This window comes from Harmonia axyridis, chromosome 7 (genome assembly GCF_914767665.1).
Source record: "Harmonia axyridis chromosome 7, icHarAxyr1.1, whole genome shotgun sequence".
In the NCBI taxonomy this organism is placed as follows: Eukaryota; Metazoa; Arthropoda; class Insecta; order Coleoptera; family Coccinellidae; genus Harmonia; species Harmonia axyridis.
In genome coordinates this window covers 13,671,895-13,688,481 of record NC_059507.1, presented here as the reverse complement: position 1 = coordinate 13,688,481, position 16,587 = coordinate 13,671,895, and the positions used below count along the sequence as shown (strand labels likewise).

General features: G+C 34.8%; 3 protein-coding genes across 7 annotated transcripts in view; 2 read left to right on the top strand and 1 right to left on the bottom strand.

Annotated features, from left to right (window-relative positions):
* Positions 1–16,587, bottom strand: part of LOC123683751 (out at first protein) — a 255,380-nt gene that overhangs the window by 138,033 nt on the left and 100,760 nt on the right. The gene's annotated exons all lie outside the window — the stretch shown is intronic.
* LOC123683754 (collagen alpha-2(I) chain-like) lies at positions 1,834–5,715 on the top strand. Of its 5 annotated transcripts, none has more exons than XM_045622634.1 (3): positions 4,878–4,962; positions 5,198–5,330; positions 5,367–5,715. In XM_045622634.1, exons 1-3 carry the CDS (start codon positions 4,951–4,953, stop codon positions 5,591–5,593), a joined length of 372 nt encoding a protein of 123 aa, XP_045478590.1. In that variant the 5' UTR covers positions 4,878–4,950; the 3' UTR covers positions 5,594–5,715. The 5 variants fall into 5 exon arrangements, with proteins under 5 accessions (XP_045478588.1, XP_045478587.1, XP_045478590.1 ...); XM_045622633.1 differs by having other exon boundaries at positions 5,198–5,348; positions 5,385–5,715; XM_045622632.1 differs by lacking the exons at positions 4,878–4,962; positions 5,198–5,330; positions 5,367–5,715 and adding exons at positions 1,834–1,993; positions 2,215–2,715.
* On the top strand, positions 7,504–8,403 carry LOC123683756 (collagen alpha-2(I) chain-like). The gene is made up of 2 exons (XM_045622635.1): positions 7,504–7,646; positions 7,906–8,403. The coding sequence occupies exons 1-2, from the start codon at positions 7,635–7,637 to the stop codon at positions 8,278–8,280; spliced, it is 387 nt and encodes a 128-aa protein (XP_045478591.1). The 5' UTR covers positions 7,504–7,634; the 3' UTR covers positions 8,281–8,403.

The following is a 16,587-nucleotide window of genomic DNA, read 5'->3' as shown; positions in this document are numbered from 1 at the left end:
ATTTTTCCATGAATTCATGAAAGATATGAAAACACTGGTTATTATTGTTTTATTATGTAAGTTCAGACACGAACAAAATCGTCAATAATAGCATAGATACTTACGTCAGATGGTGAATTTGTACCAGAAAATCTTGTAACTTACCTGAAAATGGAAAAAAATATTATCAGTTCAATATAAAAATATTTATTCAATGAATTAAAACTGAACACAATAAACTTTTTATATATAATTGAATAGACCCTTTTTAAAGCAATTTGGCAAAATATTGATATCGATAGCTGAATATACATACGGCTTCATTTTCACTAATTGAATTGAAAATTTCACAAAAAAATTAGAAATATTAAATTGACATCTTGAAAAACCACTTTCGACTGTCAGCTATTTAAAAATTGCCTACATTGAAAAATTTTCGAGAATTGCTTCAGATACCATTTACAAATTGAGAATGAGCGCATCGAGATTTGAACTGGAATTTGATATACTTTGGAATGAAAAGGATTTACCCTGATATTGAAAGCACCTACAGGATACACAAACAATAAAATTAAGAAATATTGTATTTTCAACAGATAAATTAACTCGAAACATCCATTAGAACCTGTGCCAGAAAACTATCGCAAACTCTTATGGTCAGATGAACAATTTCTGCAACGTTCTTAGTATTTCAAGGAGTTTTTCTATCAAATTGATTGAATTCCATCATCAGGTGCATTCTCAACCTTCACTAACAGAATCCTTATCTTCTGTAAGAAAAAGACGTAGGATATGGAGCGTAAGATGCATTACCATTCAGATAGAACAGGAATGTCATTAGGTAGGAAGTTACATGATAATATTGTTGCAATTGAGTTGACCGAGACCAAATGCACCACCCAGTTTTAGTTCAATGGCAAAATAAATCTCGTGAATGATTGCATGATGCAATTACGGATCGAAGTTAACAAGATTATTGTTCCTCTGATTGACACGTGCGTCTACACACTTTCCAGAATTGTTTGTTTTGGAAAATAATAAATGTTCGTGTTAGTTTTTTGAGGTTCTCGTCACTGATTTTGAAAAAATAATATTTTCTCTCAGATTAGGTTCTTTCCGAAATAAAATATTCACGCCACTGAGTAATTCGACAAACAAAACTTTTTTTTTAACGCCTTTTCCATAATCAAACACGTTTAAGTCAAAAGCAGGTTATTAATTGCCCCAAATATCTAGGTATAATTTTCAAATTTTTAGAGGGGATTGGATTCGACTCATTGATACTGTGAATACAACAACTATGGAATGTAGGTACTAGGTATATGAAATATTTCCGGGAGTTATCCCTAGCTATATGGAATTTTTTCTCAATAATTGAAAAAAATTCAGATCCGACTGAAATGGAATTTATAAATCAGTTTCAATATTAGAAGAATCAGCTACGTAGCTTTTTCAAAGTAGGAAAATAATGAATTACAAAATAATTATGGTTTTTTATGTGATAACCCCCTGAACCATAGAATATCTCACGGAATAATTCCTTTCGAGTTGTTTTTGTCAATTTGTGTTAATAGCGGCATCAAAACGATAGACATTTGGCAAGGGAAAAATAATCATCTGAGAAAAATTCGTTCGGTATTGTTTACTATTTTTTGAGTTAATTTCCTCCTAGAATTAATTCATACACAAATGGAAGGGTAGATCTTAAATTCATTCTCGATATCACCAAATTTCGCATATAAGAATTTGAGATCTACATGAGTGATTTTCTGAAGAAACATACAAGCATATTGCAAGTCCAAACTGTAAATTGAATATAGAGAACTGTCATTGAACTTCAAGTGATAAGAGCATAACAAGGCGTGGCGGGGCGTTAACACTATTTCCTTATTTTATTTCTCAATTGAATATGCGAAAAATTGAATTATAAGGACGTTTGCTGGGTATATATAAGATGTTGAATCAAATACAGTCATAGTAGAATACCTATTCAAACATCAATATGAACTCATTCGTAAGTAGTATTGGTATCATTGATATTTAATGAAAACATTTCTTGAATTGACATAGATATTTGACACTCCTCAGTTTTTATACTTGGAGATTTATAATTCTCCTTTTCATAAGAAGAAATTGACTTATGAATACTTTCGAAAACAAGGACTAAATTCATCAAATATTGAAAAGAGTTTGTGTAGTTCTGGAATTATTTCAAATTCAGAATTCTTGTTATAGGTGATCACCATCTTGGCTTGTGTTGCGGCAGCCTCAGCTGCTCCTAGCCTTCTAGCTCCCGGATGTTGTGGAGGTGCCTTGCTTATCCCACCAAGTGCTGCAGCTACCATTGTCGGTCCATCAATTGCTAGCATCGGTGTTGCAGCTCCTCTAGGTATTGCAGCTCCACTGGCTGTTGCCGCACCAGTTGCAACTGGCGTAGCTGCAATTACCGCTGGAGGTGGTTCTATTGCTGCCACTGGTTTGGGCGCTGCTGTTCGAGGACCACCAACTGCTCCTGTTGTGATTGCTGGACCCTCTGGCAAAATCGCCGCTGATGGACTTTGGGGACCAACAGCTAATATTGGTGGATTGGGTGCTTTGGGTGCCAGAGCATGGTAGATTCGCGAATATTCCATAGCCTTTCCGACCTCGACTGATTTATAAATATTTAAAGCAACTATTTTTGTACTGGTACTAGTTTGATGTTTAGTCAATACCTCAATAAACCTTTCTTTCATATATCTTAGTATATCTTCATCTATTTGGAAATGGTATGTGGAACTACTGTATCAATTTTTTCAAGAACCTCAAAGTTGGACAAAATAATCTAAGGCTACAGCAAAAAAACACTGATGTGAAGTCAGGACCTTTTAAGAGCTCGTTCATTCATGTACCAAGACCACAGAACTGTATATAGGCGTAAATCAAAATAAATTTCACCCATATTACCAAGAAAACCAGTTCCTCATGAGAATGGGTATTTGAAAGCAGTAGTAACGAAAAAATTTTTAACATCTACGCTGATCTCAGTCTTATAATAGTATCTTTTATAGAAAATGATCCAATTAGTGCTTTAGCATTTTGAAATAAATGAGTTGGAACGTTGTTGAGGTGCTAAATATTCAAAGCAATTATTCTAAGCATGAAAATGTTGAATAACTCATTTGAATTGAAGTGACAACAAATATTCGGGTTCCTCCAAACTTAAGGATGAGCTAAGGATCTCAGTCACAATTAAATTTTCTGAGTCATCTTGAACTGTTGTTGACAATCAAATCTATTGGGATAAATTCTTGTTCTTCATAACTTAATGATCAGATTGAGATCTTAGTCATAATTGTAGTTTCTGATTCGACTTGAACTGCTGTTGACAACCAACTCTATTATGTTAATTACTCAACTACATTATACTTCCATGTTTTCCTTCCTGAAAATCCTGCAATTGAGGCGAAAAGGAAAATAAGGCCATTTCTCTATCGACCATTTTAATCGAGTTTTATATGTTGGCAGAATACAATTGCAACCGCTCGTTTTCTAGTGGAAAAACCCTTAAATTCAATTACTTAGACAAAACCGACATTGACTAATGTCATGACTGTAATAAGATAAGTTACTCTCTTTGTTGTTGAATAAAAAAGGTGTTTCTATTTGATCGTGCGAAATCGTTTCGTCGAATAACAATCCAGAGGAACTTTTTCTGCAAATTTGTTGCTTATTGGCAAATCAACAATCTTTCACATAGGCCGATAAAATTCCCAGAAAAATTTTCCTCTCATAATAAGATATATGCTAAAAGCAAGCATTTCGTTATTTAGACATGTACGTCTTAATATCATTCAATGTGTTCGATTACTTTTCAAATAATAACAAAGAATTAGTTCAAGATATATTCAATAATTATTCATTTAGGAATTAATCCTCCTGCGAATTAATGAAGAAAACTTTCATTCTTCTTTACAATCAACCAATCGAGGAAAACCTTATTCCACCTAAAAATTCCACTCATTATTGTGAAGGAGAATATAAAATTCACTTTCAGCAAAAACTATTATGTACATGAAAAAAATTAGTAGGTAGTAGTAGGTATATATCGTTCCAAATAAAGTATTCAACTTTATTTTGAAAACTCAACACGTTGAAATAGAAATATACGCGTAAGTATAGGAAATCTCATAAATGAACGTTATGAAATCCAAACGTATAATTGTCAATAAAATATAATTAGTTGATTAAATGATAGGATTGAAAATGAAATGCAAATAAAGGGCTTTCCAAGAGGAATAAAATTATTCGAAATGGCTATAATATCATCAGAGCTTATTATTTTTTGACATTTCCTATGCCATTTATGTTCAGTGGATTATACAATTTAATCATCTACAACATTTAGAAATCGTAAAATTGAATTATCAAGAAAGAAATTTAATGAGAATGCATGGATGACATTATTCAGTTAACCGACTCTATCGATATTTTTATCCAAATCGATGCAAAATTATTACATGAACTATTATTCATTGAAAGGTGAATAACTGAATGAAAATTTTGAATTTTCAGTCGGAAATGATATTTTAACACATGTGAGTCACCGATTAAAAATAGTGGATTGCCTGTTTTTAATCAATACTTCCAAGAATAATCCATACACAAATTTGCAGGGTAGATCTCAATGTTATTTTCGATATTACCGAATTTATTATAGAACACAAGGATTTGAGATCCGCATGATTGATTTTCTGAAGAAACACCGCAGCATATTGCAAGTCCAAGTAGTAAATTAAAAAAAGGAAAACTGTCACTGAACTTGCAGTGATAAGAACATAGAAGGCGGGGAGCATTTACACTATTTCCTTATGTTCTTTCTCAATCGAATATGTGAAATATTGACTTATAAGGTCGTTTACTGGGTATATATAGGATGTGTTGACTCAAATAGAGACATAGTAGAATACCTGCATCTATTCAAACATCAATATGAACTCATTCGTAAGTTTCAATAATATTTTCAATATTCACTCGCAATATTTCTTGAAGTAATATAGATATTTGATAGTCAAAATTTGGTGGTAGTTAATTTATAAAATTAGAAACAGTTCCATCCTTCTTTCAGAATGAAGTCAATCCATGGACAATTTTGAAACATATCGAAAAACTTCCCTAAGCGACAAACTCTAAAATTTGTAGTCCTGCAATTATTTTTAACACGGATTTCTATTTATAGGTGATCACAATCTTGGCATGTGTAGCTGCTGCCTCAGCTGCTCCTAGTCTTCTAGCTCCTGGATGCTGTGGAGGTGCACTACTAGTACCACCTAGTGCTGCAGCTACCATTGTCGGTCCATCAATTGGCATCGGTGTTGCAGCTCCTCTAGGTATTGCAGCTCCTCTAGGTATTGCAGCTCCTCTTGCTGTTGCCGCACCAGTTGCAACTGGCGTAGCTGCCATTACCGCTGGAGGTGGTTCTATTGCAGCTACCGGTTTAGGGGCTGCTGTTAGAGGACCACCTACTGCTCCTGTTGTGATTGCTGGACCATCTGGCAAAATTGTTGCTGATGGACTTTGGGGACCAACAGCTAATATTGGAGGATTAGGTGCTTTGGGTGCCAAAGCATGGTAGATTCGCGAATATTTAATAGCGTTTCTGAACTGGACTGATTTATAAATATTTATAATGCAACTATTTTTGTACTGGTACTAGTTTGATGTGTAGTCAATATCTCAATAAACTATTCTTTCATATTTCTTCATCTTTATCTGTTTGAATATTGTATGTGAAACTGCTGTATCAATTTATTCTACTTCATGAGAGTCGGACAAAAAATTTGAGGCTACACAAAAAAAAACTTTATGAAGTTACGAGCTATCGAATGCTTGTTCGTCAATATGCCAATTGCACCCTTGAAGACCACGAACTATATATAAAGCTATTTAGAGTTCTGTGGTTTCCAAGCATACGATGAATGAACGTGCGCTCAAAAAAAAAAAAAAAAGAACGAGAAAATTAATTCTATTTTGTAGAAATAACCTTCAATTGCCAAGAGAGACATTTTTTCATAGGATTGAATTTATGAACGCAATAATAATGAATGAAATTTTCACACTATCTCTGTTTTATATTATCTCTTATGGAAGGTGATCCAATTAGTGATCCAGTTTGAAATGTTATGATAATGTAATTCAATATTATTCTCCTTTGACTACCACAAGATTGAGATCTTAGGTATGAATTAGTTATTAATAATATTTCCTGATTCGATTTGAACTGTTGCTGATAATCAACTCTATTATGTTTACTTCTCAACCACATTAATTTCATTTCATTCTTCCCTTCCTAAAAACTTCTTGGAAAATTCCATTTTTTTATGGAAAATTGTACTCGATTGTTTTATACTGGCAAAATACCATAACAAGGGGTCGTTTTCTAGTGGCAAAACTCTAATTGTAATTATTTGGACAGAACCGAATTGATGATTTATCAGGGGAAAAATTTTGACCAATACCATGATGATCAATTGTAATAAGATGGAGGTACTTTCTTTTTTTTCGAATGAGAAAGGGGTTTTTAGTTGATCTCATGAAATAGCATCGTCGAATATCATCCGAGAGAATTTTTTTCTGTGAACTTTTTGTGCTTTTATTCAAAATTGTTGCTTATTTGCGAATGATCAAACTATCATAACAGTGGATGGAGAAAATTTGTTTTTTATACCTAACCGAAAAAAAAAACATCTTCCACATAAAACGTACACTCTGTATATGTACAAATATGTATAAGAATTTCACAAGTTCCAAACATGGCCTTTCTTCTTGTGTATAATTCTCAAAAAATCAGACCCATGAGGAAGTCCTATTTCGTTACTATTTATATTGTACGATTCACTCAAAAAATCCTTTTGAATTATTCTTAGAAATGAATAAATAGAGTCAATTTCAAAGTGCATCAAGATTACAATGTTTTTCTCGAATGAGTAATAGTACAGAAATGCAAAAAGATGGGACAGTTTTGAGATCATTTATGTCTCCTCAAAGAAAAATTTTCATCACTAAATATATTAGTACTGAAATAATAAAACAATATATGTATTTCGCAAAAAAATATGGATACTCTTAAATTTTGACCATTTTTCGAAATTTTACATCTTCATAATCAATTTGGTCAATCAGTTTACCATATTCACTTCACAATTCCTAAATTTCACTATCCTATAGCCCAATTTAGCAATATGTTGTCGGAGGTTGATTTTTGGACGAAATAAACTAGATGTTGCAAATTTATTTTCATGTTATGAATATTAATTATCATTTTCAGTTCTCAATTTTAAATCGAACGATCTTCCTACTTCGACAGAAAAAAAAATGATTCAATCAAGTACCAATTTGCCGAATATGAAATTTAAATGAACTCTGACTGCACGAACTATGGCTGCAGTAATAAATGTAAACATTGCATATATTCAATGCAGAAAATTGGAGCATAACTCGCATTACTTTGAACTTCTGGTTATCGACAATAACATGTATGAAGGTGGGACACCATTTCCTCATGATCTATTTCTATTATATGGAATATTTGAATCAGAAGGTCGTACAACTAGTATATAAGGTAGAACAAACTTCATTCCATCATAGTTGAAAATCTACAGCTAACAACTAGCAGAATGAACTCATTCGTAAGTAGATTTTTTAAATCTGATTCCAAGAATGATAGTGGGTATATTTTTAGAAATTCATTTTGATTTTTCGAATGAAATGATAATTCATTGAAAAAAACAGATTGTCGACTCTCTAATTCTATAAAAAAAAAATAAATTGTTGTGAGAAGTGAGGCGAATCTCGGAGAAAGTATTTTTCAATTGAAGGTTCTAGGAGTTCATCTTAATGTGAACTGGTGAAGTTTTTTTGTGAATTGTATTCAATTCAATTTTCCAGGTGATCACAATCTTGGCGTGTGTTGCTGCCGCCTCAGCTGCTCCCAGCCTTCTAGCTCCTGGATGCTGTGGAGGTGCTCTACTAATACCACCTAGTGCTGCAGCTACCATTGTCGGTCCATCAATTGGCATCGGTGTTGCAGCTCCTCTAGGTATTGCAGCTCCTCTGGCTGTTGCCGCACCAGTTGCAACTGGCGTAGCTGCCATTACCGCTGGAGGTGGTTCTATTGCTGCTACCGGTTTAGGAGCTGCTGTACGAGGACCACCAACTGCTCCTGTTGTGATTGCTGGACCCTCTGGTAAAATCGCCGCTGATGGACTTTGGGGACCAACAGCTAATATTGGAGGATTAGGTGCTTTGGGAGCTGCGTGGTAGATTTAGGATCAACGAATGGCATTTCCGACTCAGACTGATTTATGACCTTGTGATATCTCCTTCTTTTTTTGTAGGTAACAGTTCGATGTTTAGTCAATAAAATCAATAGATGTTTTCATACAATTGGTGTTTTTCTTCTTCACTGAGGTAGCATGAAACTTGGTTCCATTCGATCGAAAGATTAAAATTGCATCGCACTACACTTTATGGTGATAGTGAGTTGAAGACTGCAATGAAATCGTGTTCATTTTTTATATCAAGGATTCGGTAAAAATACTCAATTTTTGGTAATCAATGAGAACTCTACTGGGTGTTCAAAATTTCACGATTCATTGATTTAAATTCGGGCTTGGCACCGTGATAAACAAAATCTTGTATACTTTTTCCGGCTCAAAATTCTAAAAATACGGACATCTGTACGAAATTATACAGCGTTCGGATTGGGGAAAGAGCTCTCAAAAACCACTCAATTCAAACACAAGAAATAGAATGTTAATGCTACCAAGCTCTTGACGACTTCTCATTGTTCATAAAGAATAAATTTAAAGTTTGAGCATACTCGTATTTTCTAAGGAGAATGCTGCCGTAAAACTTAACTGCGTATAACACCTATGAAGTCTATAATCATCTGGTAACTTCGTGACCATGATGGAAATGGAAGTTTGAAAGTGCTATCCTTTTGTCTAAACAACCTCGAAGTTATTAACGAGTCTTATGAAGAATGGTAGCGATCACAGGAGAAATGTTCATTGAAGGAAGTCAAATATTTAAAAGTTCTTTCAGTCAGAAATGCCAACGTCCAGTTTAGTTATCGATACACAGAATTTTAGTCCTTTTCTGTGTTTTTCGGAAGTCACAGACTACCCTCCGTTAGAAATTGAGGTTTATCCTTATTTCGAGTCGTTCTTCGATAATTCATTAAGTTTACATTTTAGGTATAGGGTTTGCTTAAGTAACTCCCCCTATTTTATAAGTAGAATTGACTGAAAGAATAAAAAATATAGGTTGTAATTTGAAAACATTGAGTTTTGATAAATTTGAGTTGTCCAAGTTTATGATCTTCCCAGAAACATCTTGTACATTTTTGGTCCAAACCGCAAACAGTTTTATAATACTACGTATTGGCAGGATAGAAAATAGGAAAGGGTTCTCGAAAAAAACTTTTTCTGCAGAATTATTCTGAAAATGTGACACCTTGTCACCACCAATTTTCTACGTATTCGCATTTTTTTCATGAGATTCCCATTAACACATGAACCGTTGTGTTTTTACCCAAGGTATGGCATACTGCTGAAATTGTCATAAGAAATGATGTCACAATATACTGGGTGTGCTATTTGAAATAAGGAAGTACTAGTCTGTTTTCATTATAACCTTAAGTTGTAGAGAAAGAGAAAGATCATTGTCTCAAACCCCAACAAACAAATCTGGATCCTATTATTAGGTGTACAACTTCGCTTCCGCCAGCCATGCATCAAGCCATTTCAAAACGGCTGAAAGTCATGGAAATGATTCAGAAACAAGCAAATTGAGTGCCGTAAGAGTTGAAGCTGAGAGATGTTGAACGGCGTGAACAGCTGCTTGCAAGACATCGAATTGTGACTGAAGATGAAAAATGGGTTCATTTCTATAATCCCAAGATCAGAAAATCATGGGGATATCCCAGCCATGCTTCATCGACGGCCCAACCGACGGTTCACGGTTCCAAGGTCATGCTCAGTATTTGGTGGGACCAGCGCGGCGTTGTGTATTATTAGTTGTAAAAACCGACTGAAATAATCACAGGCGATCGTTATCGAACGCAATTAATGCGTTTGAGCCGAGCATTGAAAGACAAACGGACGCAATACAACGAGAAACATGCTCGACCCCATGTTGCGAAAGTGGTCAAGACATATTTAGAATCATTGAAATGGGAAGTCCTACCCCATCCGCCGTATTCTCCAGACGTTACTCCCTCGGACTTTAATCTGTTATCTTTTCGCTTACGCATTTTGTTTTTTTTTTTTTTTTGAGTCTTTCTGTGGGCTAGGAAAAGACCAATATAAAGCTGCGGTCCAGCTATGGGAGTTGAACAACAGGATAATCCACTGGACTAACACTCCTAAACTTGCTAAGGCAAAGAAATTCGTGACGAAATATTTCGCTGTCACTCCAACCTCAATCGCATTCATATACAGTCCATCTATCTCTCAAATTTTACTGATCTATCAGACGTTACACAATCAATAATGAATAAGTAGGACCCAGACTCAGATGCGGTACGAATATTCGCATTTGCCGCATTGGTTTATGGAAGGCCCTAACACCGCGCCGAAAACCCGACCCGATAAGTGAAAATCTTCGCAGCATCCAGTCGTTGATCAGCATCCATCAATGGAGCACCCGTGGACGCGTGGAATCCGTTCATCGGAACAGATCTAAATCGGTTCATAAACTGCCCCATTTATTGGAATCGGGACCGCAGAGGCCGTAATTGAAAACGCGACGCATTATTCGGCCGGACGGCCGTTTGCCATCAACCCTTTCAGAGGCCATTCCGTAATTGGCTCCGCATACCTTATTGCGAGGCTCTTTTCCGCTCCGCTTGAAATGCTGTGTGTACGCAATATGGGAGGAAATGTAATTTTGGACGCTTATTTTCGATACGGCCATCAGCCGAAGCGTTTTGTTCGCGAATAATGGGCGAACAGATTGCAAGAATTATTGCCGTTGGTCGGTATTAACGCCAAAAAGGGAAATCGTAAATTATTCGGTGAGTGAGGAACGTTGAAATTCCGATAGAGGTGCGTTCGCTTTTGGATGGATCTTTTGGGAATGATCGGGTATCAATAAAAAATGGGATGATGACACCGGTTGGAATAGCTTTGATATACTGGCGGCTCGTCAATGCCACGACAATATTTGTTCTCAATCCATAAAATCACTAAAAACACATCAAGACTCATTTGAATCAGCATAAAGTTTCTTCTCCGCAATCGAGCTCTTATTCAATGAAGACCAGAGGCGAAATCGTGGCCTCAATAAGGTATAGTATAGAGGGTATAGTGAAGAGATGAATTCCGACCAAATTTCTATGTACCAGAAACTCTTACCTTCAATAAATGTTGGCTGGATCTTTATAAGATGCAGGGATGTTCTGAGTTATCCTTTTTGCTTGCACCTGCACTCTTATTGCGAGGCTCTTTTCCGCTCCGCTTGAATTGCTGTGTGTACGCAATTTGGGAGGAAATGTAATTTTGGACGCTTATTTTCGATACGGCCATCAGCCGAAGTGTTTTGTTCGCGAATAATGGGCGAACAGATTGCAAGAATTATTGCCGTTGGTCGGTATTAACGCCAAAAAGGGAAATCGTAAATTATTCGGTGAGTGAGGAACGTTGAAATTCCGATAGAGGTTCGTTCGTTTTTGGATGGATCTTTTGGGAATGATCGGGTATATATAAAAATAGGGATGATGACACCGGTTGGAATAATTTTGATATACTGGCAGCTCGTCAATGCAACGCCAATATTTGTTCTTAATCCATAAAATCTTTCTTCTTCGCAATTGAGCTCTCAAAGAAGACCAAAGGCGAAATCATAGCCGCAACATGATATAGTATAGATTAGTATAAACGTTAAGTTCTATAATAGTTCTTAATAATAATAATGAATTGCCTTTATTAATCGAACTCTCAAAGTTTTTTTTGACTCAAATGGTTGATAGTGATAATCGAATATCCGTTTTGAATCGATGATGAAACTACGATCTAATTATGTTTCTATATCACGTTGTTATATGCGCAAATATCCTTAGTTATTTATCCATTATGAAGCGACCTTATTTCTCTGATGCCTCAGAAGTTTTCAACAAATTTTTCATTCCAATGAAAAAAAATTAGTTAGAAATTGTCTGTTAATCATTTTATTTTAAAAACCGGTACAAAAATGATATTTATCTCTTTATATTTATCTGTGATGTCCAAACATTAACAAATATACTTAAGTGGTTATTTACCATATTATTATACACATATAGTGACTAGTTGCTAGTTCAGCAAAGTTACCAATAGCACGCTGAAATGTTTACTTCGTGTTAGAATACTGAAGCCAAGATATTTATCTCTTTATATTCATCTGTGATGTCCAAACATTAACAAATTTACTTAAGCGGTTATTTACAATATTTTTATACACTTATAGTGACTAGTTGCTAGTTCAGCAAAGTTACCAATAGCACGCTGAAATGTTTACTTGTTAGTGGTTAGTGGTTAGGAATCCCTATCTACTGATAATACACGGTTGGTTACACAACCATTTCACATCGTTTTATCAATGTACATCCCATTGGAATCTAAATCAACATTACAGACCAGAGCGAAACCGTATCGTATAGAGGGTATAATGGAGGGATGAATTCCTACCAAATTTTTATTCTAATTGCATTTTTTTTTGTTTAGAACCGTACAATAATAATAATACACTTATATGCCTCTCATCCGTTCCATAATGAAATACATTATGATATAGATTTTTCAGAACGATATAGATTTTTAATCAATAGAAACCCATGATTTTTCAATCAAACAGATGTACGTTTGAAATCTAGGCTTAACTGAACTATATGTCCAGAAATTTGACAGGCATCTTTTGATGAGTGGTACTGAGGAAAAAAATAATATGGTGATAGTGGTGCTAACTATGAGCCCAGGACTCGTAGCGAGTTCGAAAGAAAATAAATTCACATAGTAAATCCTGATATTTCTTGTCATGTTGATCACCGAAATTTATACGAAAATTTATTAAAATTCATCAAGGAAGTGCAAACTGTTGAAGTCAACGACTTCACTTTGCATTTTCTCCGAACAAAAGACCTGGAAATAATGAATGCAATATCGAAAAAACATGTAAATGAATGCAGGGAAGAAGTATGTAAATTTATGCATAATTCACAGAATAGAGTACGTCGATCAATCTTTGCCGAGAACAGAATAACAGTGTACCTATCAGATTTTTTTTATTTCAACTTCTCATTTCGTTTCGTGACTATCGACAATTATTTTAAATATATCTCAGAAGGGAGTAATGGACACAGTAATTAAACTAGACTGCTCGAGCTGGAAAAAAGTGCTTAGTTTATGATCTGATATAACCACATATTATGTATTATTTCATGGTTAAACTATCATTATCTGAAGGGAATTGAATATTCAAAACCAACAGTTATATCTTCTATAATTAGTCTGGAAACAAAATCGATGACTCTTTTCAATTGAGGCAATTATAAGAATGTAGGAAAGTACTAACATGATGTACAGTGCATCCCATTTTGGGTGAGACAGCCAGGTTTCTCGCTTATTATTTAAGATAGAGCCTTGCGGTTTTCACGTTCCTGTCCTACTTTTTCGTGAATCTCAAGTTGGTCTAATCAGATTCTGTATAACTTTTTCCGTTCAAAAGATACAGGGTGATTTTGGAAATTGATACTTTTCGGACCCCTTCTTTATCTCCGAAATTATAAGAAATAATGCTGAGCTGAAAACTACGTCTGAATCAGAATTCTGCGTAGAATCCAGTGGCGTACTCAATATTTTTTTTCGGGGTAAGGTTTTGAAGATTCAACACAAACCTATATTTTTTTTAATGGAACACCCTATATATCATTACTTCGTTGAATTCGTTATTTTTTTCCCGTCAAAATGATATATGATACTATGTAGGTAGGATGTTCAGAAATGTTAAAAAAACACTAAAACGTCAAATAATGATGATTTTTTTGTAAATGGGCCATGAATTTTCTATGTTTCAATAAGAGGATTATTACTTTCGATTTTTAAAAATAGTAGGTCATTGATGACACAAACATCCTTGTTGTTATTATGGCTACTATGCATTTGGGAGCATTGTTTCATCAAGTAGGCATTGGAGGGAAAAAACCAATCTGATCTAGCTGTCATCGCTATAAATTATTGTTATTATTATTGATTCTTCTTTTCTATGGGAAATCCATTGCCCATTAACAAAAAATCATCATTATTTGATGTTTTAGTGTTTTTTTAACATTTCTGAACATCCTACCTACATAGTGTCATATATCATTTTGAAGGGAAAAAAATAACGAATTCAACGAAGTAATGATACACATAGTGTTCCATTTAAAAAAACATAAGTTTGTGTTGAATCTTCTAAACCATACCCCGAAAAAAAATAATGAGTACGCCACTGGATTCTACGCAGAATTCTGATTCAGAAGTAGTTTTTACCTCAGCATTATTTCTAATAACTTCGGAGATAAAGAAGGGGTCCGAAAAGTATCAATTTCCAAAATCACCCTGTATCTTTTGAACGGAAACAGTTATGCAAAATCTGATTAGACCAACTTGAGTTTCACGAAAAAGTAGGACAGGAACGTGAAAACCGCAAGGCTCTATCTTAAATAATAAGCGAGAAACCTGGCTGTCTTGCCCAAAATGGGATGCACTGTACTTATGTATTTGAGGTAAATAAAGTCAGAAGATTTTAGAGTATGCGTCAATTTCAGCTTTGGCAGACCACATAACTGTATAGGGTGTTTCAAAGAAAGGTGACCCGGTCTCTAGGATAGGTTGAGAAAGTGAAAAAACAAAACTACAATTTTTTTTCGATTTTGTCGAAACTACTGGCAACATTGTAATGATTTCTGTTCTAAATAGAAACATAAATTAAATCATTATAAATCATAACAAAATAAAATATAATGAAAAAATAAAGTTTCTTAATATTGAGAAACCTCCAGGCTTTGTTTGATTTCATAATTTTCCATCCAGGATTATGACACATGAGGCATACTATAGATTTGTCGCCTAACCTATTGCGGGTTTGTAACTGTAAGAGCAGCTCTGGAAAATTGTCCTTCAACAGGAGCTGAAGATTCTGGCGTTGATAAAAAATCCTTGGCCATTTTGACCAAGTTTGGAAAGATATTTCTGAAACAACTAAAACCTACCAATAGATTTCATAGAAATGTGAGAAAACTACTAATAGAGTCACACTGGCGAATGCTTCAGTCTCTCGGCGCTCGAGGACTCCCCTTATTTAGTCTAAGTGTGCACGAGATTGCAGAAAGTAATATCAAGTAGCTTGATATCAAGTCAAGCAATAAATATCTAAAATCTAGTCAAACCAAGCTCAAGTATGTCATTTCTCACGAGATTGATTTTCAAGTCAAGTAGTTGGTTAAAATGTCAAGCTACTTGGCTTGATTTATCACTATTCACGAAGATCCGAAAGCGGTTCAGTTTTACAAAATGTGACTGCAAAATTGTCTTCATTTCCGTAGAGAATTTTAACAATTTCATTGCATTTTGAAGGGTTAATCGTTACTTTTTCAAAAATGGCGTAGTTTATACCTGTCAAATGTCAAAAAAAAGACAGCTTCAAAATTGATAGCTACTTAGATAACTATTCAAAATGAAACTTATTATTAGAAATTCCTTTTTTCAGACCACCTGATGTTTCTCTATTCAGAAACGTCAAAGGGAACAACCCCTTAACTAATCGAAATGAACTTCCACACAGAAACTCAGTACCTAAATGAATAATAAGTATGAGCGCCTCATTCGAATGGATTTCTGTTGATCAATTAGCGTCAATTCCGATTCAATCATTTACCGGTAATTCCTTCAAAGTAGCTCCGAAATTAGGTATTTGCTGATGATGAAAATGATCGCTCATTCTCCTTTTTGAACGTTCAACGTAAATACATTCGATCAATCAGGATGGGGAACTGATGCAAATTGGAATTGAGAAAAATGACGCTAAATCAGTCATCAGAGCGCGGCATGGAATTTGGAACGTCTTTGGAAATATAATACCATAATACTACTATGAATTTCCAATTTCTGCTCGGTGAATGTAATAATTCTCAAAGGAATACGGAATTTGCGTTTATCATGATTCAATTATGGAGGAGGCGATGCACTGAATTTAAAATGGCGCGTTGTTATTTCTTGGCTCTCGAGTGGGGAATATCCAGGAGAGATCGGTATGGGAAGCTACTCAGATTCGTTGCTCCCTAATACAGGTATTTGGATAAGACGTTTAGGGTTCTCCAACAAGGGGTTTAATTTTAATGTTACAAAAAAAACGAATAAATTTGAGAGGAAATTGATAGATGTAAATTACATCGTACAGAAGAAGGTATGCCATTAAAAATGGAGAACGATAACAACCAAATGGCTGATCTTAACGAAATAAGAGATATTTTTTTTCAGGAATCACCAATTTTCATGGGGTTTTCACAATAATCTACATAACACATAGGCGTACAACTTTTCTTCCCCCTTT